This window comes from Macrobrachium rosenbergii, chromosome 12 (assembly GCF_040412425.1).
Source record: "Macrobrachium rosenbergii isolate ZJJX-2024 chromosome 12, ASM4041242v1, whole genome shotgun sequence".
Classification (NCBI taxonomy): domain Eukaryota; kingdom Metazoa; phylum Arthropoda; class Malacostraca; order Decapoda; family Palaemonidae; genus Macrobrachium; species Macrobrachium rosenbergii.
In genome coordinates this window covers 102,990,462-103,013,601 of record NC_089752.1, presented here as the reverse complement: position 1 = coordinate 103,013,601, position 23,140 = coordinate 102,990,462, and the positions used below count along the sequence as shown (strand labels likewise).

The following is a 23,140-nucleotide window of genomic DNA, read 5'->3' as shown; positions in this document are numbered from 1 at the left end:
TTAGGTTTGTGGGACTTGTTAATTTTAGTATGAAGTTTCTTCAGTGTAATTTAACATGAATATAAGAATGTGGGAAGTAGTTGGAAGGTAAAATACTTGCCAAGTAAGTAATACACTATGATAATTTTTTCAAAAGAATTCTGTGAGGTGCAAGTGAGAAACCTTGTTGGGTCTTCTAGAATCATAGAAGGGCTGTGTCGTCTGGAGAAATTAGGTTTCCCTGCTCTTCATGTTTTTTCTTTCTAGAACTGTTGTCTTAGCCAGTTATGTAAAACTTTCAGTATTTCTTGGGTGAATAGGAGGTAATCTTTTATTATTTTTCTGCTGGGTGCCCTCTTTTACAGAAACGTAAAATTCCCTTGCAGAATTGTACACGTACCTATATTCTCAATTGATATATTTTTTAACTCATTAAATTAGGGTTTTAAATCAGCTTTTGTTCCAGGGCAGTTATTATCTCAGTTGTATGTTTCATATGTTTTTTTTTTTCATCCATAGAATATGTGCATATTTAAAGTAATATAATTTGTGTTACTGTACTTATGTTTAATTGCCAACAACTTATATCAAGTATTGGCAACAAATCTCTGAAAAAAACTTTCCCAGAGTCATCAACATTTCTGGTTTTTCCAATTACATATTTAATAGATAAGGAGTTCAATGAATTAGATAAGATCTAGTATCTTCATTAAGAACCAACCCTTTGTGCCAGCCATATGAAAGTTAAAATGTCAACTTAGTGGTCTGGTTAGGCTAATAGTTTACAATAACAATGTAACCGTCTTACACTCATTTTCTTTAAAATTGAAACATATTGTAGATGATAAAGGAGAACATTGACTAGGACTGGATTACTGTTACCAACTTTTCGTTAGAGAAATCATATTTTTGATATATTAACAATAAGGAATGCTTATAGATGTCTTACAGGGATTTGTTCATTCTTGTGACAGTATAATGTTTTCAGGAAGCTAGATATCTTTTTGTTGTGGATGGAAAATTAATTAGTTAATGATGTGAATCTGATATAACATATTCAGAGGATTATTAAAATTCAGGTAATGTAAATGCTATAGAACCTTTTAACAAAATTTGCCTTCAAATATGATCTCAATCCATGATTTTTTTTTTTATTTGTTATAGTACTGCATTATCATGAGTATCTGCGCAAGTAGAGCAGCTTTGTAGATGTATTGTTTTTTTGTGATAGTAGGTTATTACAATGTGTAATATTTAATGGGAAGTTATCATATGGCTATTATAGTGTGTAATATTTAAGTGGATAGTTGTCATATTGTTAAGCCACACCACTAAAGTTTTCTAGTATTTTGTTATATATTGAGTTGTTTATAACATGTATTTTCATTAATTAGATACTGAAAGTATCTAATTAATACTGATACTGCATGGATGACTGGCATATTTCCTCTGTCTTTTTGAACAGTAATTTCTGTTACATTCAGCAAGGATTGTAATAAAAGTTAGTTACACTACTGAATGATCACAGATTCATTTGTAGTAATGGTGCCAATATAAAAACCATTTGTACTGCATACAGTATTAGTATTATTTGAGCACATTTTTATTTTGCTTATGCAAACATTATGTTGTAATGTATGTTAAACACTTGCAGACACTTCAAGGTTGCTTGCACTGATTCTGAAATTTTTTCCTCATGTCTCTTGAAAGATTAGGTGATCTGGCTAAGCAAATTTATCATGATAATGTCCAAGTAATGCTTTGTTTTTTTCTTATTCTTTCTCCTCTTTCTAAAGTAAAGAACTCATTTTTGCCTCCTATTTATTGAGGTTTTCAGAGAATCCTCTGTCAAATGCTACAGGTATGGACAACTTATCTCTTTGAACAAAAGATAATACTGTACTGTATACTGTAGTCAACATGCTTTGTATTAAAAGGATAGTATTTGAGTGAAAATTTACTTTAGCGTACAGTATTTGTAGGACTTAAATTTATATTAGGAATGATAGTTTCAAGTAAGCTTTTACAGTGTTGATTCTAGTTGCTTTCAGCTGTTGAAATATTGAACAGAACCATGAAATATGCGACAATTTTACTTTAAATGCTCATGAGTTTTGGAGGCTAAATTGCTCTCTATTGGATAGTTGTGGTTTCCCAATCTTCATACCCTATTTTGCTGAGGGCAGCTTATTCACTTGATACTTTGTTTTCAGGTTTTCTTGGAGTCTTTATCTTTGTTGGTTGTACTATATCTATATCTTTTCTGTTTCATGCCATCTTCCTCGAGGTTCTGTGTTAGCTATCAATTTATTTTTTGAGCAACGATTTTTTAAAAGGTTTATCCATTCATTTTGCACAAATTGCTGCTTTTTTTTTGTTCAGCTATGTGTTTGATTGTTTTAGATATAAAACAATTAGATATGAAACCAGCATTTCATAGTAGTGCTGTGGATTTTATTTAATTGATTTTGAACATAGGCAAGAAAAATTACCATGTAGTATCCAGATTCTAACTTCTTGGTATTACGGTAAGTATGGCCTTTTAACATTTCTAAACCATGGGACTTAGATTTAAAGTCTAAATGTTTTAGCTCTCTAGATTGTATGATGGAAATGTATGCATTAAAGGTCTTATATTGTTCTAGAACTGTATTACCAAAAAGAAACTGATAACATTTTATACTACAGTATTTCTTCAGATTAAAGTGGATAGATATTAATTTATTAAACAGCATATACAGTATACATATTACTAAAGGCCAACTTATAAGAATGCTAAAGCAGACAAGTAAATCATATGTGCATGTAGACTTGGACTTAATACTAGGTAATAGATTAGATCTCAGAGTTTTAGTAGCACTCCACCTTCAACTCCTTGTGTATTCAGTATTTGGTCTACTTTATACAATGAGAAACTGTTAGGGGAAGAGAAAGGAAAATCATGGATAGTGATAGACTACAATTACTGTAGGATGGATATTAATATTGGAAATTCCTTCCTCATCCATCACAGTGCTTGGTTTTAATATATGGTGAGGTCACACGCTGTCATTCAAAATAATCTGACTTTTTATATGTAAAAAAACAAATAATCAATATAATTATTTATATAATATAAATCTATAGTATATATATATATATATATATATATATATATATATATATATATATATATATATATATATATATTTTATATATATATATATATATATATATATATATATATATATATATATATATATATATATATATATATATATATATATATATATATATATTTTATATATATATATATATATATATATATATTATATATATATATATATATATATATATATATATATATATATATATATATATATATATATATATATATATATATATATATATATATATAGACAAAATAAATCAAACTAATAATTAATTACCTGTATTATTGTAACACAGTAGTAATATAACTAGATACAGAACAGAGAAACCACCCCTTTACATAAAATTTCCAGTTACCCATCATAATCACTGAGTAGAGTGCATGGTGGTAAAAGCTATACCGTACTTTTATAGATAAAAATATTTGGTTTTTAAATCTGTATGGAACCATGCTGAATAACTAATAGTAACAGAAGGTTTAATTAAGATTTATTAAAAGTTTAAGTTCCTGGCCAAAGTTACACTTAATTAAAGCATTACTTGAAAAATTCAAATTCATTCTTTCATGTTTTAAGTAGTGAAGTTTTAAATTCATTGAGAAAGTTTACTAATAAAAAATGACATTTAAATATGAAATCCTTGCCCTCCATGCACATATTAGGTATTACAAATTTCGTTGGCAGAGAACAAAGCTTTCACCCACCTTTCATAATTCTTTTGCTCGCAAAGGAAGCCAAGTATCTGTGTGACATGAAATTTCATAACAATGGTTTGTTGTCTCTAATAGTATTGATTATCCATTATATAATTTTTTTCTAGTGTAGCAAGTAAAATGTGTAAATCACAATTTTTTTTAGTCTAAAAGACTCAGGTTACTGTATTCTTTTAGATTATTAAGTTGTCCATAAAATCCAAGAAGCTGAAGAAGTTTTATAAGATTTAAGAAAGTTGGAGAGATTTTTTTTCAAACTTGTGCAGCTCTGTACAGTTGATGTAATGAAATCAGAAGTTTTTATAATTTTAATGTGTACCAGAATGCTAGCATAATTTTATACATTAGAGAAAAGGGGTTCCTAAGGTTCGTTTCATTGTTGTAAAATCTTTCAGTAACTAGTGTTGCTAAATAATGAAATTTTGCTTCAGTTTGATCACATAGTCTCATCTGAATTTGCTGGAAATTAGACTGTCTCTTTTAATGTGTGGAGTACAGTAAGGGAGGACCTAGGTTTTTGTACTAAGGATAAAACTGATGCCGTGCTTTACTTTTGTCATTTACATCTGGTCAGAGGCAGTAAGCAGAGAGGTAAATTACTGGGTTAAAAGAGTGAATTCAGTGAAGAGTAGGATATCCCCATATTGGGAGCTCAGTGTTACACTGGCTAAATATTCTTGGGACTGACCAGTGTGTACAGCAATGCTTTACATCTTTCAGCTAACATATTTAATGAATAATAATATGCCTCAGAATAACTTGAATTTTCATTAAAAGAATGCAGTTGTTATAAGCAATAAGAGTAATTTTTTCAGCCCAAGCCTTGTATTGGCTTTTATGTGCATGGGACTCATTTGGTCAAGACTTTGAGCACAAATGTAACAGTTTAGAAATGAAAATTCTTTTCCTTATTGTATTAAAGTACTGTATACATTGCTGTACAGGAAATTACATTCTGTTAGTACAAGTAGATGGCAAAGTGTAAAAGTATGTATGAGATTTAGAGGCTTGGAGTGCTGTTTATTATGTAAGAGTTTTGCTGATTGCCAGAGCTGTTAATTTACCTTTGCATAAATTTTTTTTGTGTGGGGTGTTGATAGAGTTAAAGAGGAAGCTAATAAAAGAACTCAGAAAGGGCCCCCCTTTGTGGGTGGGCCCTATTATGCAGATGACCTGGTGTTAACAGTAGAATCTGAAGAGGTGGAGGAAATGTGTAAAAGGTGAAAGTGTGGAATGGAGGGGAAAGACACAAGTTGCTTAAAAGTGATCACACCTCAGGGTACCACCAACATTTCAGTAACTTAATTCTGCTAACAGAAATACAGTATCTTCATTAAGTAGATTCATTTGCATTTATACCATCAATCATCATTGCTTATTAAGATAAATGGAAGTTCAGATATATGTCAGTGATTCCTTGATATGGTCAGAAGTAACAAGTGATGTATGGTTCATCCTGTAATCTGTTTTATGTTCAACTGGGAAGATCTTGGTTCCAGTCTACGGCAACTAAAGTTTTACTATCTTAGGATAATTAAATATGGCTAGATCAAATGCCTATCATGTTCGAAGTCTGTAAACTTCTTGTGATCAGTCTTCAGTTTCAACATACCTACAAGGATTACACCAGGCATTACTTAAGTAGAGGCTGTAGTTCTAATCAGTTTCGGGTACCAAGTAACTTGACACCAATCTGTAGTCAGACTGTAGTGATGTCTCATTAAGTATTCATTGATCATGAACAAAATTGATAGGTCTGTTGTTTTATGAAAATGTAGAAATAATGAAATTGTGTTTATTCTCATAAATACAAGCTTGTTTGTGGAATTACCCTCCATATTCACCTCCCCCTGCCACATATTTATCTGGGTTGTAGACAGCCTGCCTGCTATAAAAACTATCTCTGCTCTTTTTAACCATAGTAGTTTGACTCCTGGTTCACTCCTTTTACCAGGCAAAATGTCACAAATAAAAGTACTGCTTGTTTTTATTCAACAGATTTTTATGAATTTGAAATGAAACGTTTTATATGATTGGTTTAATTTTAGCCAGGACCAAGTATGGTTTTATACTTAAATATAACTAAGAAATATTGTGAAGGTCTTCAGTATTTTCACAAATTCATTCATGCACTTGCAACACTGGAAAAGTGCATATTCTTCTATATTCTTTTAAATGCAAATCATTTGTGGTTACTATGTGAGCTATCTTTGTAATGCAATACATGTACAGTAGTAATAAACTGTATACAGTACTGTACTGTTTTAAATAAAAGTAACCATTATGATGATGCTATACTGTATAACAGCTGTACACAGATACTCTCTCTCTCTCTCTCTCTCTCTCTCTCTCTCTCTCTCTCTCTCTCTCTCTCTCTCTCTCTCTCTCTCTCTCTCTCAAATCATGCTTGTTGTAGTTTAGGGATGTATCATGTATAGAAAAAGTTTGGTCCCCATGGTTTTATTTTTCTAATCTTACTTGTTGTCTAATCATTGTCTTTTGCTTTTATACTACAGTTTATAGTATACTGAACTTGGTTACATTATAATGGCATCTTTAATTTAAAGTTAAGATTAGTTTTTAGCATATGCAAAAACTCAAAACTATTATATCTGTCCTCATTCACTATTGGCATGCCTGACTGCTGCAGCTAATAATTTGAAGGTACATTGATTGTCTAATATATTTTGCAAAAGGTCACTATTTATGATGCTGATTTGCTCCTTGTATATGACAAAGTTTTTATCGAGAATTATATTACTGGATTACCTATAAGTCCATGGAAAATGGTTTGCTTAGGATTCTTTCTTTTGCTTGAATCTGGATGCATGTGTACACTCCCTTTACTTTGAGCAGTTAACAACTGACTGTTCAAGAGATTCAGCTCTTGAACTTTCTTCTGGAACCTTTTACTGGGAAGCCTTATTCTGAAACCATATGAATGGCAATGCTTAATAACTTATTTTCATTTATGTAGAATCAGTCTCATATAAATTTGGAATAGCATTTGCATATAATCAGTTCGTAATTATAATAAGGATATCACTTCAGGTACACTGTACATAGCATATTTTCTATCTTACCTTGAATGTTTGAAGTGCTTTACATCCATTATGATATAAAATGCATTCTTTATGGATACCCCATTTTCCCACTTAGCAGTAATAAGTTTGCTTCTGTTTTCATAATTAAATGCAGCTCTTTTATCTGTGAGAAATCACACACAGGTATCTAGTATTCATAATTTTATAGGTGTAGTAATATTATTGTTACATAATTTGCACTGTAAATCATAGTTATGATCATAAAGTATCCTTATATTAAAGGCACATTATAGTCACATGATATTAGGATGTGAATGGGGGTAAGGATGGATCTTTTATCATTGTAAAATACATGATCTGAACTTTGAGCATCAGAAAAGGTGTGAATTCCACCAGATGTCACCTTTTGTGAGTGCAGGTTATTTTTCCTTTCCTTAGCTCTGAAACAAAGGGAAATTGAAGCTCTTTACCAAAAGCATTTTTAATGTAAATTGTGTGTCACGAGTTAGTCCATCCTTACCAATGATATTTGTATGTTTTAGTGTTTGAGATTATCTGCAGGGGCATTGAAGATGTCAGTACACCACATGTTTTTAAGTAGTGCATGAAAAGCCATTGCCTTTAGAGATTTAGTGTCCCTTTCAACGAATTCATGAATATTAGTTTTATATAAATCATGTGAAGATCTTTTGATGATTGACTTTTAGTTCAAGCAGGGTCTTTATCACAAGGAATGCAGGTAAACTAAGATACAGTATGTACTAAGGTTACTACACTACAACATGTCATATAATGCAGATGATGCATATCGAGTGTTAACAGTAAACAGAAGGTGCTAAGAGTTTTAAGAGGAAATACAGTACAGTACAATAATAGTTATACAGTAATGTATAAAAAGTGTTGTTTCATATTTTGTTTTATTAATTTTTATATTTTTTTATGAATTTTACTAACCATTTATTATTATTAACAGAGGAAGATGATGAGAGTGCCTGTGGTTCTTGTCCTGGATCTGGCCTTGACATGCACCTCCACCGTCCAAGGCCCCTCTTATCTTCTACAAAGTCTCCCCTGCATCAGGATACTCTTAAAAGATCTTCATCTCATCATGATCATTTGAATGTGATACCATTCTCATCCCTTCTCCCAGGTGATATGGAGGTTGAATCTTGTAATAGATCTTTCCAAACTACCTCTGATATAGCTGTGGGAGGGGAAGATATTATAGACTTTAATGAATTCTGTACAGTCCCTGTTAATGTGTGCAATGGACCATCCAAAATAACAAATGGTTTCTTTGCTCCAGAACACTGAGATAAGGGAGAGATTTTGGCAGGGCATTAGGGTCAATAAGCATTCTGAATTTATATAAATTTGTACAGATTTTTTTCAGTATCATGAAGTTTTAATGTCAAACTTTTATTGGAATTGCAACGTTTTAGTGTTGAAACATCTTGGGCATGTAATATGTGCTGTATACAAGTGAGTACAAGCAGATAATTTGTCAGGTAGATTTCACGTCAGCCTTCTTCATCCTATCTTTTTACACAAATATCTATTTACATATACTGTACATATAAAAAGTTGCTTTTAGTGAATTCAGTTATTATTTATTCAGTAAGTACGGTAGTCTAATTTATATTACAGTAACTTTTGTGTTGATTATCAGGAAGTCTCTTAATTAATGTTATGGACCAGAAAATTAAGATTTATGAGTTAAATAAATGATTTTATATAAAAAATTTGCAAATTCCTGTATATGTCATGTTTTTTCCTGGAGTTGTGATTCCAGTCCTCAAAATCACATGTGTACTTGCCAACTACTGTTGGTATGAAGTACTGTATGTGGGCAGCAATTCCTGTACTTACAGAATCTTCATGTCCAAGAAAGAAGGTGTATCCTTAGATACCCCAGTGCATGAACTATTTCTGGCCATACTGATTAAATAATACAGTTGTTAAACTTATTTTAAAGTAGGCTATGAGATAACTTTCTACCAAGAAATGATGTTTATGGTTACTGTATATTTAAAACCTATTTTGAATACAAAGATAGTGTTAAGGTTGATTCTGTTCCTTACTCATTAAACATAAGATATTTTTAAGTAACCTGGTATTTCTTTCTCAATATGCTATATGTAGAACTTGATTCTGTGACTAGAAAATTTTTAGAGCATTACAGCATATCAACAGTCATAGATTTGATTGTTCAGAAACGGCTTTTTCTAGTTAGCTTTCAGGAGAAGGTCCTTCAACTCTATAGAGTATTTTGGTTCAATTTTTAATTTTCATTTCTAATCTACTTTAGTAGGCGAAGTTTGGATTTAGTAGGCAAAGTTTGCATTTTATTTGCTTTCTTTGAAGAGTTAGGAAAGTGTGGATTTATGTCAGATTATTTTGTAAATTTCTTCTATCTTACTGAAAGAAGATCTAATTTATGGTTTTAAGCTCTAAATTCATCATAAATAACTAGTCACTCTATCTTACAGTTAATGAAAATTTAGTGTTGGCTATGTCATCTTTCCTTTGGTTAAGGACTGGTAATTAAATGTTTCAATTAATTATAGGCAATTTCAGATATGACTTCTTGGATCAAAAAGGAATTGCTTTTTGGTTTCAAGTCTTGTTTTCACGTATGGGTTTCAAGTCCTGTTTTTATTATTTTTCTTATTAGCGACAAAAGAGTAGCACTCGGGCCAGATTTCTTATCCGAGTGCTAATGTAGACAAAGCTAGCTGGGATTAAGCTGAGAAGGAAGAGAGGTGATACAGTATGAGATACTGATTTATGTTTAGAATTTTCTAAGTCGAAGGAAGATTGCTGCTGATGAATTCTAGGAATACAGTATTTTTGTTTTTCATAATTGGGACACCTTATGAAACAAGAAAACAAGACAATTAACGTATTTAGCAAGCTTCTGCAGAGTAAATTTCTGTCTGAAAAAGAGGAAAATAGCAAAGAGAAGAAAAAATTTGCAGCATTTCAAAAGCTGCTAAGAAGTGAATGAGTTTTTACATTCAAGTTGAAATGAGCTGAGGAGGTACTATAATCAATGAAAATTTTACCAATCTATTGATATTTGTGCCATATTGGCTCTGATTCATGTGCAGTTTGGGATATCAAGAGTTTTGAATATTCCAGTTAAGATAAAAGTTCTACCAAAAATATCACAGGATTTTGCTGTCAGTTTGATTCATAACAGTAACATTTTCTTGTTATCAGTCATTAATATTTTACTCACTTAATATTATTTAAAATATGAACCCTATTCATATGGAACAAGCCCACAGGGACCATTGACTTGAAATTGAAGCTTCCAAAGAATATGGTGTTCATTCAAAAGAAGTAACAAAAGTAATGGGAAATACAGAAAGAGACCAATTGTTAGAAAATAAGTTAAATTAACAAATTAATAAGTAAATTAATAGAAATGTTAGTAAATTATTAGAATACAAGGAGAATTGTTTTAGTGTAGTAGTGCATTGCATCTTCACTTGAACTTCTGAGGTTCCAATTGCATGACATCTTGAGGGAGGCTGTTCCACAGTCTAACTGTGTGAGGTATAAAGGGCCTCTGGAACTGAAGTCCAACAGCGAGGCACATTTCCTGCATATTGGTGATACTGTTCAGTGAGTCTGGTTGCTCTCGGCAAGAAAAATGGATCAGGGATTACTGTAATTGTGAATGTGAAAGATCTCTGTGAAAATACAACTTATGAAAAATTGACAAACAAGAGACCATCCATCGATGGTCCAAGTTATAACTGCTAATGTTAGGAAACAGAAACCTACCACCATGATCCAGTCTATCTAAAAGAGATAAATCTCTGGCAGAAGCAGACATCTACAACAGAGAACAGTATTCTAGTAAAGGAAGCACAATCACCTAAAACAGGTTGCATTGATTTTATCGCTAAGTATATGAGGCCTTACGAATAATACTTAACTTCTGTGTGGCATTTGCTGAAACTTTCTTTAGGTGTTTCTCAAAAGAGATGTGAGTCAAAAGTTATGCTTATTACAGTCAAAGCTTCAGATTCATTGAGCAGAGTCCCATCCACCTGAAGGGGAGGGTGGGATGGAAAATCTGTATAAGATCTGCTAATCAATAGTATTCTCATTTTACTGGAGTTCAACCTCATATCCCACCAACTACAACATTCACTGATCTGGTCCATGTCCCAATTGAGGCTGAGGGCAGCTTCAGTTCTCATAAATGGAACTGAAGATGCAACAATTTTTCCAGCAATTTAATATCTTTTTAGCAAGTTTTAATTGCTATTCAGTTTACCAAAGGTTGAGACCTTTTTAATAGGCACAGGTCTTAGTAGAAAATATAAGTAGCAGGATGATGACTAACAGGAAACCCATAAAATATAAATAGCAGGGTGGTGATTATTGAAGATGCAACAATTTTTCCAGCAATTTAATATTTTTTGGGGCAAGTTTTAATTGCTATTTGGTTTACCAAAGATTGAGACCTTTTTAATAGGCACAGGTCTTAATAGAAAATATAAGTAGCAGGATGATGACTAACAGGAAAGCCATAAAATATAAATAGCAGGGTGATGATTATCAGGAAAGCCCATAAAATCATGGGGGAAAGGACATAGGTGAAGACCTGGATCAGATGGGATATCTGTCAGAAAATGCTCAAGATAGAAGAGACATGGTAAAATGAAAATGTAATGCAAAATGGTCCATGGTGATGTGGGAGATTTTTCAAAATCTCAAAAAAAAAAAAAATGACAGAGCTGCTTTTTTACAGGGGTAAATTTTAGCACTAGCATCTCATTTAAAAAAAAACTTGCAAAAAGAACTCATTTATGGAAACTAACTTGAAAGTTCTGATAGCAGACAAGAAAATCATAACACACAGATGTCAGAATTGACCAGTTTTTACTGATCATGCAAGTATTGACTATTGAAGGACTGTAGCATACATTTTGTTTATTGCACTGGGTATGATCAGCGGATAGTATACTGTCAAACTCATTTTCTTGCTTATTAAAAAGATGTAGACTATTCACTGATTACCTTATTATTATTGTGCCATTACCCACCCATAGTTTATGTGTTTTCAGAGGCACTGGTAATGTTTTACATGTATTTCAACAAAAGTTTTTGCTTTTGGTCAGCAGAAAATTTTTCCAAGTTTATACTAGGATGATTAAATATGTTTGTTTGCTTTATAGCCATTGTAAATTTAAGTATCATTCCTCACCATCCTTTATGAAGCACTTCTCTTGTAATTAAGAAAATTTGTCCACATTTTTAAATAATGATGGAAAATAAAATTTGTAATAATGGTCTCTTAAAACTTTTGTATAATTTTTTTTATAGTTCAGTGTTGATGATGATTGTGATGATGGTGATGAAGGTAGTGGATGATGTTGATGCTGGTGAAATTAGTTCTTTTAAATGTTTTGCATGATGAATTTGCATCAAATGAATTTCCTGCTACTTTTATCTTAGAGGTAAGTAAATAAGACTTGTTCACGTGATAGAAAATGTGGAATATCTTACAAACTAAGAAATTATGTAGACATTTAAAAGGTACTGTCAGGTAATTTTACCCATGAGATGTATATGAAATTAGATTTTGTTCCAAAATAAAGGTTTTATAAGCTAGCTGTATAGTAGACAACTTCAACAATTTGAATTTGGGCAATTGTACAGTTACAAATGAGGGTTGTGGAGAAATTTTTGCTCGTAGGACCATCTCATGTGAAATATTGTATGATGGAGCTTTGCCTATAGGTAAGGAATGGTTTGTTTTGTTGTATGTCATCGTTCCCGTAAGCTGTGAATTGTCATCCTCTGCAAAATCTATGACAGGAATTCTGATGATTAGCACAGTACATCACTGATCAGAACCAAACATATTGCCCATACCACATGCCTTGTTTGGTCAAGGTGGATGGTAAGCCCACAGATCCAGCATATATTAGAGATGGATTGGCAGAGTACTAAAAATAATATATGGACCAATCCAAGCACTCTTCTCACAGTCCCTTGATACAGGAAATTATCGTTATCTTTTTAAAGTAGTTTAACCAGACTAGTGGGTCACCTTCCTTGCTTTTTGCAGTGATGGTCCAAGAATTTGATCTTGAATGAGATGTGAAAAGTGTAATTAGATGGCTGAATGAGAAATGACTGAGAGAACAGACAGAAATTAAAAGACTGAAAACACTTCATTTGGTATAGGAATGTCAGGACAAAATAGGGAAACTAGCCCTCATATTCCATATCCTTTGCAATACAACACCATATTGTATATGACCATACCACTAAACCATGAAACAGCAACCTGTAATATCATTCAGATACACACAAACAAGTATGATATGTACACTGATTGGAGAAGAGGGCATGATGTACTTCCAGGGGTTCAAAGTTGACTTCTATGCCCAGCTCACAACTGAAGGCAACGGTGTTCCTGAGGATGATATAAGGGAATCACTGGACAACAACGATGGTGACCCTGGCCTCCAACTTCTCTCTAACAGTGAGATAGCTGCTGCAGTTGCTGGTGGTGATAAGGAATAAGCTGAATGCAACAACAATGATGACAAGGCTGTTTCACAACAAATGCACTTGTACAAGCACATGCACGTGGTCCTGATACGTTTATCGAGATCGTTGAGGACCCCAGTGTCAACCTTAATGACTGCCTGAAGACCTTGGTCTTGGCTCCAGAAGTTTGAGAAATTTGACCTAATATCACTGCAAAGCAGAATCGTCCTTCGTATCATCAACTTACCCACTACGGCTTCTTCAGATCCCAAACCCCTGTGCACCCAAGCCCATCTCCATCCACTTCAGTAACTTATTCCTTCAGCTGTGAACCAGAGGCAAGCATGTCTGCAGCCTTCGTTGATATGCAAGGCTTACAGTAATCACTTTCTTTTTCATTTTGCCCAAACCCATTGTTTAGAGTGCATTGCACACAAAAAAACAAACATACAAATATAAAAATACATTTTCTCTGTCACTTACCTGTGTGTGCTGCCCTTGGTGCTTATGATGGCTGGACTTTTAAAAGCTTGAGGAAGTTTGCTGGTCCTCCTCCACCTCCCCCCCTCCACCAGACTGACTGTGTCTTCAAGACTGGAGTCTTCTTTCTGTGCCTCTTGTGACTCCTGGGAGACATTAGTAAGTGGTGAAGTGGCTGGAGAGGTGTAGAGGCCTCTAAGAGTCAGGGTCATGAAAGTAGGGCATCAACACACATTCTTGGTTGAAGGCTGCAGACGTGCTTGCTTCTGGTTCAAAGCTGAAGGAATAAGTTACCGAAGTGGATGGAGATGGGGTTTGGGATCTGAAGAGGTTTGACGATACGAATTACGATTCTGCTTTGCAGTGATATTAGGCCAAATTTCTCAAACTTCTGGAGCCAAGACCAAGGTCTTCGGGCAGTCATTAAGGTTGACACTAGTGTCTGCAATGATCTCGATAAACATATCAAGATCATGCACATGTGCTTGTACAAGTGCATTTGTTGTGAAACAACCTCGTCCTCGTCCTTGTCACCTTCAGCTTATTCCTTATCACCACCAGCATCTGCAGCGGCTATCTCACTGTTGGAGAGAAGTTGGAGGCCAGGGTCACCACCGTTGTTGTCCAGCAATTCCTGTGTATCGTCCTCGGGAACACCATTGCCTCCAGTCGTGAGTTGGGCATGGAAGTCATCAACTTTGAACCCCTGGAAGTACATCATGCCCTCTTCTCCATTCAGCGTATGGTTCCTCCAAGCATCTGCAAAGTTGTAGATGGCAGACTTCAAAGATTCTCCAGTGTCCGTTCTCCCTGTGTATCCAAAGGCCTTGCTCTTATGGGTTGCTATACATATGAGCAATAGCCCATATTGGCATAAAGCCAGCTAAACCACCAACAGCAATAAATCTACCTTTTTCTCCTCCTTGTCCTCCAACACTACAATCACCTCCTCCGGGATCTTATTCTTGTATAGCTATTTCGTTTCAAAAGTAAGACCTTGATTCCATTGGCTGAATGAGTGCAGTCATATTTGGAGGCAAAAACATGACCTTTTTTACCAACCAGCTGAGTTGCATTAGGATACATAGGCACATTATCCATGAGATGCAAAGCCTTCACTAGATGTCTAGCAATGCCAAGGTCCTGTGTTGATGATGAACTACCTCTTTACAAAAGTGATTATGGAACCCAAACCCCCGTGCATCACCAAGCCCATTGCCATCCACTTCTTTGGTAACTCTGTTGTTCAGTTTGGAACCCCGGGTGAGCAAGTCTACAGGCTTTGTTACTATATGGGCTCCTTCAGCTAAGAATCTGATGTTGCTACCCCACTTTGATGACCCTGACCCTTCAGGGCCCTCTACGCCCCTTCTGGCCACTTCAACCCTTAATGTTTCCTGAGAGGCACAAGAGGCACAGGAAGTAGAAGATGCTGGTCTCGATGACACAGTTAAGCTGGAGGAGGTGGTGGAGGACTTGTAAATCACCCCACAAGTTTTTAAAAGTCCGGCAGTACACACAGATTAAGTGACTGAGAAAAAGTACTTTTTATATTTGTGGGTTTGATTTTTTGTGTGTATGATATATTTTGAAGACTGTGTTTGGGCAAAATGAAAAAATGGCTTAATTTATTTTTTGTGTACAATGTATTTTAAGGAATGTGTTCAGGAAAAATAAGAAAAAAGGTTTGCTTTTTTGTGTTCAATGTATGTTAAATATTGTTTCATAGTGGGTTTGGACAAAATGAAAAAGAAAGCGATACTCATTTTTATCAGGTAGTGTAACCTACTGTATTGCATGTTATGTACAGTACAAGAGAAAAAAGTTTTTTTGCAGTGTATTTATATAGTATATTTTGTTACAAATATAAGGAAAAATAAGCTAGCTAATTGCCTTTTGCATCAAGTTTTATGTGTAAAGTGTGATGGTTGTTGTTTATAAGCATACTGAGTGTTTGCACTTGAGTGGTATTGACAAGGTATGGGAAGTAAGGGTATGGAGTTGCTGTTTTACTCCTGTGGAGTTTTATTTGGTCTTATCTGACAGGGCCTAGGCTCTGTTATTATTATTATTCATGTGGAACAAGCCCACAGGGGCCGTTTGACTTGAAATTCAAGTTTTCAAAGAATATGGTGTTCATTCGAAAGAAGTAACAGAAGGTAATGAGAAATACAGAAAGAGATTGATTATTAGAAAAACAGATAAATTAACAGATTAATAGATGAAATGTTAGTAAATTATTAAAATACAAGGAGAAATGTATTAGGGTAGTAATGCATTGCATCTTTGCCTGAACTTCTGAAGTTCCAATTGCACATTCAATGGTTGCTCTTGGCAGAAAAAGGGGATCAGGAATCAACTGTGAATGTAAAAGATCTATGTTAAAATATAGTTTATGAAAAATTGACAAATGAGACCATCTGTTGAAGGTCCAAGTCATAACTGCTAATGTTAGGAAACAGAAACCTACCACCATAAACCACTCTATCTAAAAGAGATAATCTTTGGCAGAAGCAGACATGCACATCAGAGAACATTTTTTCAGCAAAGGAAGGACAAATGACCTAAAACAGGCTGCATTGATTTTATCACTGTTATAAATATGAGGCCTTACAAACACCTAACTTGTGTGGCATTTGCTGAAACTTTCATTAGATGTTTCTCAAAAGTAAATATGTGAGTCAAAAGTTACCCCTAGAAAAGTTAAAGCTTCAGACTCATTGAGCAGAGTCCCATCCACCTGAAGGGGAGGATGGGGTGGAAAATCTGTCAGAGATCTGCTAATCATTAGTGTTTTCGTTTTACTGGAGTTCAGCCTCATACCTCACCGACTACACCATTCACTGTCCAGTCCATGTCCCTATTGAGGCTGAAGGCAGCTTCATTTCTCATAAGTGGAGACTACTATACCCGCAGTTGTTGCGTCATAAGCATACTGAACAATCTTGTTTTTGAGGCCAACAACCATATCACTTGTATACAGTAAAAATAACAATGGACCAAGAACACTACTCTTTGGAACTCCGGACGCAATAAGTCTTGGTTCACTAAAGATCCCATCAACAGCAACTTGCTGCTGCCTACCTCTAAGGAAATCTTGAAGTAAACCTAAAACATATCCACCTACTCCAAGATTCTGAAGTTTATAAATAGGTACCTTGTGATTTATTAAATTGAAAGCAGCACTAAAATAAATTTGAAATACTCTGCACTCAAAACTTATCAAGGGTATTAATGCAGATAATTGAGAGATTACTTATATTCCTAAATCACAGTGAATATATTTATTATATAAGGCAAAAATACCTCTAATAAGATTATCATATACAGTACCAGAGTGTAAAGAGCACTACAATTAAAGGAAAATAGCATTAGAATTCAGAGGAGACAGACTGGCAAACAACCTTCCTCTTGAGAGATTTGGTAAGAGAGGCTTCTACTTGAACACTGTGGGAGCTGTTGCCTTGGAGTTTTTGGTGATGGCACTGGTGCAGGCAGTCTCATGGCTACACTTGTGGATGGGCAGCCTCACAGACTACATTGTAACAAGTATTATGTCCATGGACAAGAGAGCGATGTATAGGGTGATGTTGGTGTCAGGAGGTTAGGACCCTTACCTACCTGGCACACCAGATATCTAACCAATGGGCAAATTTGGTCCTCCAAAGAAGAGATAGCATCCTCTTCTTGTTTCCCCACTGGGTGTCCCATGAGAGCAGCCTCTTGCTGTGGAATAGTTTGATGTTGGGCCCACCTCTGTACTTTCCCCCATGAAAGGTAGAGGAAGTGTTTGAACTTTATCAGGATGACTCTCAGGACTCCCTCTTCACCCATGTGGTTTTCTTCAAACCCTTGCAGGTGGCTCTTCAAACTGCTGTGTTGTCAGCTAGATATATTCTGGGCAGGCAGAATATTTTGGCAGATCAGCCCTGTCGCAGGGGTCAGGTAGTAAGGACAGAGTAGTCCCTAAACCTCTGAGTTGCTGAGATGTTGTTCAAGTTAAGGGGGTTCCCCATGATTGATGTGCTTATAACAAGACTGAACAGAAAACATCTTGTTTTTTGTCCACCAGTCCCAGACCCATGGGCAGCAATGGAGGATGCATTAAAAAATTCCTGGAACAGTCCCGATGTATATACCTTTCCACCTTTCTGCTGGGTGACCAACAGTGTTCATTACCCCAGGTCTTTTGATAACTCTGGTGACCCCTCATTGGCAACACACACACACACAGTGGTATGCTGATCTGCTGAAAATCCTGGTCTAGGCACCAAGAGAGTTACCTCCCATGGCCCATCCTCCTATGTCAACCACACATTCACAGATACTACAAGGCAGTTCAGTCTCTCTAGCTTCACAGGTGGAGGTTATCCAGTGTATCCTGTGAAAGAGAGAGAGGCTTTACTTGCAGGGCAAGTGAGAGAGATGTCTTGGTGTCATAGGGTTTGCTCTTTAGTTGGAGTATCTGTTCAGTGAATGGTAGATATTCTCATCTACTTTTGCCAAGGCATGTTGGAGCTATCCATGCTTTTGAGAAACTTTGAACAGTCTTGTCCTCCTTGGGAGCTCTGTTCCCTGGTGTGGGATATATTGTGAGTGTTAGGAAGTTCTGTGGGACTTCCCAACAAACCTCTGAAGTGTTAATTGGACAAAAATCAGACATTGAAAGCTTTCTCTTAGCTTTAGCCTCAGCTAAAAGGATAGGGGAACTGCACAGCCTGTCCTATCATGGTCAACACTTGGGAGACTTGGAAATCCCTCTCTTTCTCTTATGTCTTTGAGTATGTAGCTAAAATTCAGAATCCATCAACTTTGGATGAAAGGTTGAGAGTTTTCCAATTCCTTCACTCGTGAGACTTCATTGATGGAGACCTGGATGAAATGCTGTTGTGCCTGGTCCAGACCCTTAAGTTCTATCTGAAAAGGACTTAACCTTTGAGGCCAGAGTGTAGAAGACTTTCCATTGGTACAGGTAGGTGCAAGAAGTATGGTAATGTCCAGGAGCACCCTTTCCTTCTGACTTCATGAGGTCATCAAGTGAGCTACAATTCCTCTCCAGAGGAATCTGGCCTACTTTCTTGCTTGAGAGCACATGGAAGTTAGGGACATGGGATTGTTTCTTGCCTTTCAGAAGAACTTCTCAGTGTTTGATGTGATGAGGATTGGGGTATGGCATAACAGGACTATATTTACCTCATGCTACATGAGGGATGTCACCCACAGTCCCAGAACACTTTCTTCTTGGGACCAGTGGTGGCTGCTCAACAAGTTGCATAGGTACCAGGTCCTGATCAGGCACTTCACATCTCATGCGAGTATGTAAGCTTGTATGTCCTTGTAAGAAGCATGAATGAGGAACAAATGGTCTCCTCTCTTTCCTTTCCCTTCTGGGGCATGTCTGGGCTGCATTACGTCCTGGAATTGAATGAGATTAAGGTAAGTAACAACAAGTACCTGTTCTTTTTTTTTATCAAGGAGGAAGAAGGATATGGTATAGCTTTTTTTAGGAACTATCATTTTATTATTAGCCAGAATAAAGCTGCCTGCTGACTTGGCAACTCCCAGAGGAGATGTCATGGTTCTCCAAAATATTGTTCTTATTCGAGTTCTCTCTAGTTTTCCAGGGGTCTCAGGCCCAGGGCCTAACTGTTCTTATCTTCTTTTCACTAGACTGGTAGACAGTTAAAGGAGTCATTGCATCCCTTGCTTGCTCAGGCTAACTTTAATTTAACAAGCATAGCTTGCAGAAATCATACAAAAAGACATAAAAGTAATTAGATGAAGTAAATGCAAATTTGTCCTTACTTCATCGGTAATTGGGAGGGTTGATGGCTATGTGGAGTGTAATGAGGAATATGAAGAGGAGAGAGGTAGGTTATTGTTTAAAAGGGGGGAGTACCCTTCCATAAAAATGGCAGGCACATGTCTTTCTAATACTTTCTTCTTGAGACACTATTTCTTTCTCATCAAAAATCTGTCCAATGATGTTCATTTATGCTTGCATTTTAATATTTTCCTAAAGTGAGAGATAGCAATCATTCAGCATATTAATGTTTTACTATAGCTTTGTGAGGGTGATATTTTTCAAGGAAATTTTACACTTTCTTTTATTATTAAACTAGGAACCCTTCCCTCCTCCTCTGAAGACAGTTCTTTTGTTGTTGTCTGTTGCTGTGTCCTCTGAAGGTCATGAAGTTCTTCTGTGATAAGCTTTGCTTTGTGCTCTTCCATTAACTCCTCCAAATTATCATCACTAACCTCCAAGCCCATGGACTTACCTAGAGTTATGTCCTCTGCAATTGGCTCAGCCTTGCTGGCATTATTAGCCTTCATAGGGGATATGATGACTTACCCACAGTAAAATAGCTCTGCATTATAATAATAAAAACACACAAAAACAGAGGTAGGTTAGCAAAGATATGTACTGAGTGAGACCCATGAATAGACTGAACCCTTTCCTTTATTTCAACTTCTCTGGTGACTCGTTTTCAATTATCAGAACTTGTGCCCCTCCAGGAAGAAGTCCACTTTTCAGTAACACCCTTCTATAATGTTGTTAATACTAGACTGTATAAGCTTTCTTTGGTTATCCCAGAATTTCCACAATTTTTAGCAACAGGCTTGCAGTTTGAAGCAGGACTTCAGAAAAAAGATGGTGTTTCTGCTGATGCAGATGGCAGACAGCAGGTGGCATAGTAAGAAATGCTGAGGTCTTTTGTAGGGCTTCCGAACACAGTTGATATAATTGAAGGGTGATTAATAAAACGCATAAAACCATATCTAGTACCACTCATACTGTAGCTTAGCACCAACTGTGAAATTTACTTTCCCTGGTCCCTGGAGAGGTAAGTGGCAGGGAAACCATCATAACATTTTTGGTTGCAGCCTTCCCTCAACTTATGGTTCTTAACATAATTGTTAAAGATTAAAGAACTTAAACTGCTAACATCATTAAGAGCAATAGCATCACTTGCACCAGTCAGAACATATGTGGTTGCCTTCTGCTGAAGTCTTAGAGAAGCAAATATGGTATCCAGCATAAGAGATTGAGTGGTTGAAGACACTGATGACTGAGCTGACGGGCAAACTTCGTCAGTGCCAAATTTTGACATGTAGACTCCCCAGCATGATGCTGTCTACAGTTGTTACGAGAACCACCAAAGGAATAAATTCTAAATCCTGAGGTGGACACAGCACGAATCCTCCACAGACTGGACAGATTCAGGCAAATATTGCCACAGCTGGTGCAGAAGAGCACAAGTATGACTCAGTTCTTTTGTGCACCATCAAGTGGCTTGATGAACAGCCACACTTGAGACTTAGAATTTTGTTGTCAAATAATTGCTGCCTGATATTTGAAGACAGGAAGCCATTAATAAGTGTATCCCTCACAGAATTGGACCAGTTGTGTAAAACACTAAATGCTTATAAAGTTGCCATCTTTGCTGAGTAGTAGGAACTCTTGTTGATATTCATCTATAGTCTGTCATCCTTTCTGTTCATGAATAGCCTGAAAGAGTTTGATAAACATATCATTTCTGGGTTTGATGTAGAGATCTTTAAGGAGACTTAAAGTCAAATTTTAGGTAGGATTTTCTGCTATGTATGCAATAGATGGTAGGAGATGATGTAGCTTTCAGTCTTTTTCCTTTAGGACAACCTATGATAGTTTATAGTTTATTGAGAAGTGTAGAGCAAGAACAATAGATCTCTTTAACAGTCTTGGGGAGTGCAATGGCATGATCACTACTTAACCTGTAGATTTATTTATCACTAGTTTTATTTAAAAAATTTACAGTACATGGAGGTTAACTTCAATTTCCTGTGAACAGTACTTCACAGAACAAAAACCTACCTATCCAGTAACTCACTTACCTAAGACTACACTCAGTCAACAATGCCCCCCTCGACTTTGGACCATTTTGCTGTGGTGAGGGGGCAGGTGGCCTCTTGAACCCCTACAATTTGTTCCTGGGTTTGAATCCAAGAGTCCTATATACTGTATATTGATACTTATAAATTTGGATTAAGTCTTGTGGAAATTTCCATTTTTGGTAAAACTAAATTGACCTGATAAATAGCAAAAGGTATCTTAGCTGGGACAGGAGTTTATATCTGAAGCTAATAATGGGAACTATGATAGAATCATAACTACCGGATAAGGTTTGGACCTGAGGGGTATCAATGGGATTATCCACATTGATACCTCAGGTGCAGAACTGTGTTTTCAAAATTGCAAATCAAGTTGCTTAAAGATTTTAGGCTGTACACCATGCTGGCACTTTTAGATCTTCAGCTTTTCCAAGCCTTCTAGTAGATGCTGGAGAACTACCTTTAGACCTTCATTGTCAGTCTTCCATTGTACAGTGTTGGTATTGATTACAAGGACTCCCAAGCTATAACCTTTCAAACTGCTAACAGCGAAAAGTTAGGTCTCCACAACCATATGGATATAGGGTAAAACAGATTTTGAATGACCTTCATATTTATTGCCAGGAATGAGGTGCTTCCATTCAAAACAACAACTGACCCTCCATGGAAATTACATGAAATAATATTTTGCCATTACAGTACTTTATTGGCACGAAAAGTAATATGACAGAGGTGGTAACCCACTCAATTTTTATGGAACATGTTGAACATAAAAGCTCAACTTTTATATTTACTGATGGTTCCAAATCCAGTGCTGGTGTTTGAACTGGAGTATACAGTAATGATTTTTATTGTAGGCATACACTACCTGTCATGACATCTATTTTTACTGCAGAACTGTATGAAATATTAACTGCTATTGAGAGAAGAGCAACTATTGATGAAGGAATTTTACTATTTTTAGTGACTCAAAAAGTATTTTACAAAGTCTAATTGCTTTTAATACTACTAATCCATTGGCTTTATTTAATGAGTTGCAGAGGAATACAAGTAAAATTTTGTTGGATCTCAGCACATGTAGGAGTGAGTGGTAATGAAAAGGCTGAAAAACTGGCAAAAGAAGCTGCAGCTGATATGCTTCCAAGGAAATAGGGACTTACATGCAGTGACTTCTTACCAGGTATCAGATCACTTGTTAGCAGTATATGGCAGGAATGGTGGAATACAGTTGGGGAAAATAAAATGCCCAGAAAATGGGAAGCTGTATTTTGCCATCTTAGGATAAGGCATACCCGTGTCACATACATTCTTAGTAGGAAATGAAAATCAACCTTACTGTGGTGACTGTCTGGTCCCTTTGACTGTCAGACATTTGCTAATTGAA

General features: G+C 35.7%; 1 protein-coding gene across 3 annotated transcripts in view; it reads left to right on the top strand.

The window, feature by feature from the left end:
* The window catches only part of Ttd14 (TRPL translocation defect 14), a 171,983-nt gene extending 162,989 nt beyond the window's left edge, over window positions 1–8,994 (top strand). For all 3 annotated transcript variants that reach the window (XR_010854688.1, XM_067112562.1, XM_067112563.1), the window contains one exon: window positions 7,859–8,994. Coding sequence is in view for 2 of the 3 variants with exons in the window: in XM_067112562.1 (XP_066968663.1) it covers window positions 7,859–8,199 (341 nt within the window). In the remaining variant the exon portion in view is untranslated. The remainder of the gene's footprint in view (window positions 1–7,858) is intronic.
* The last annotated feature ends 14,146 nt before the right edge of the window (window positions 8,995–23,140 follow it).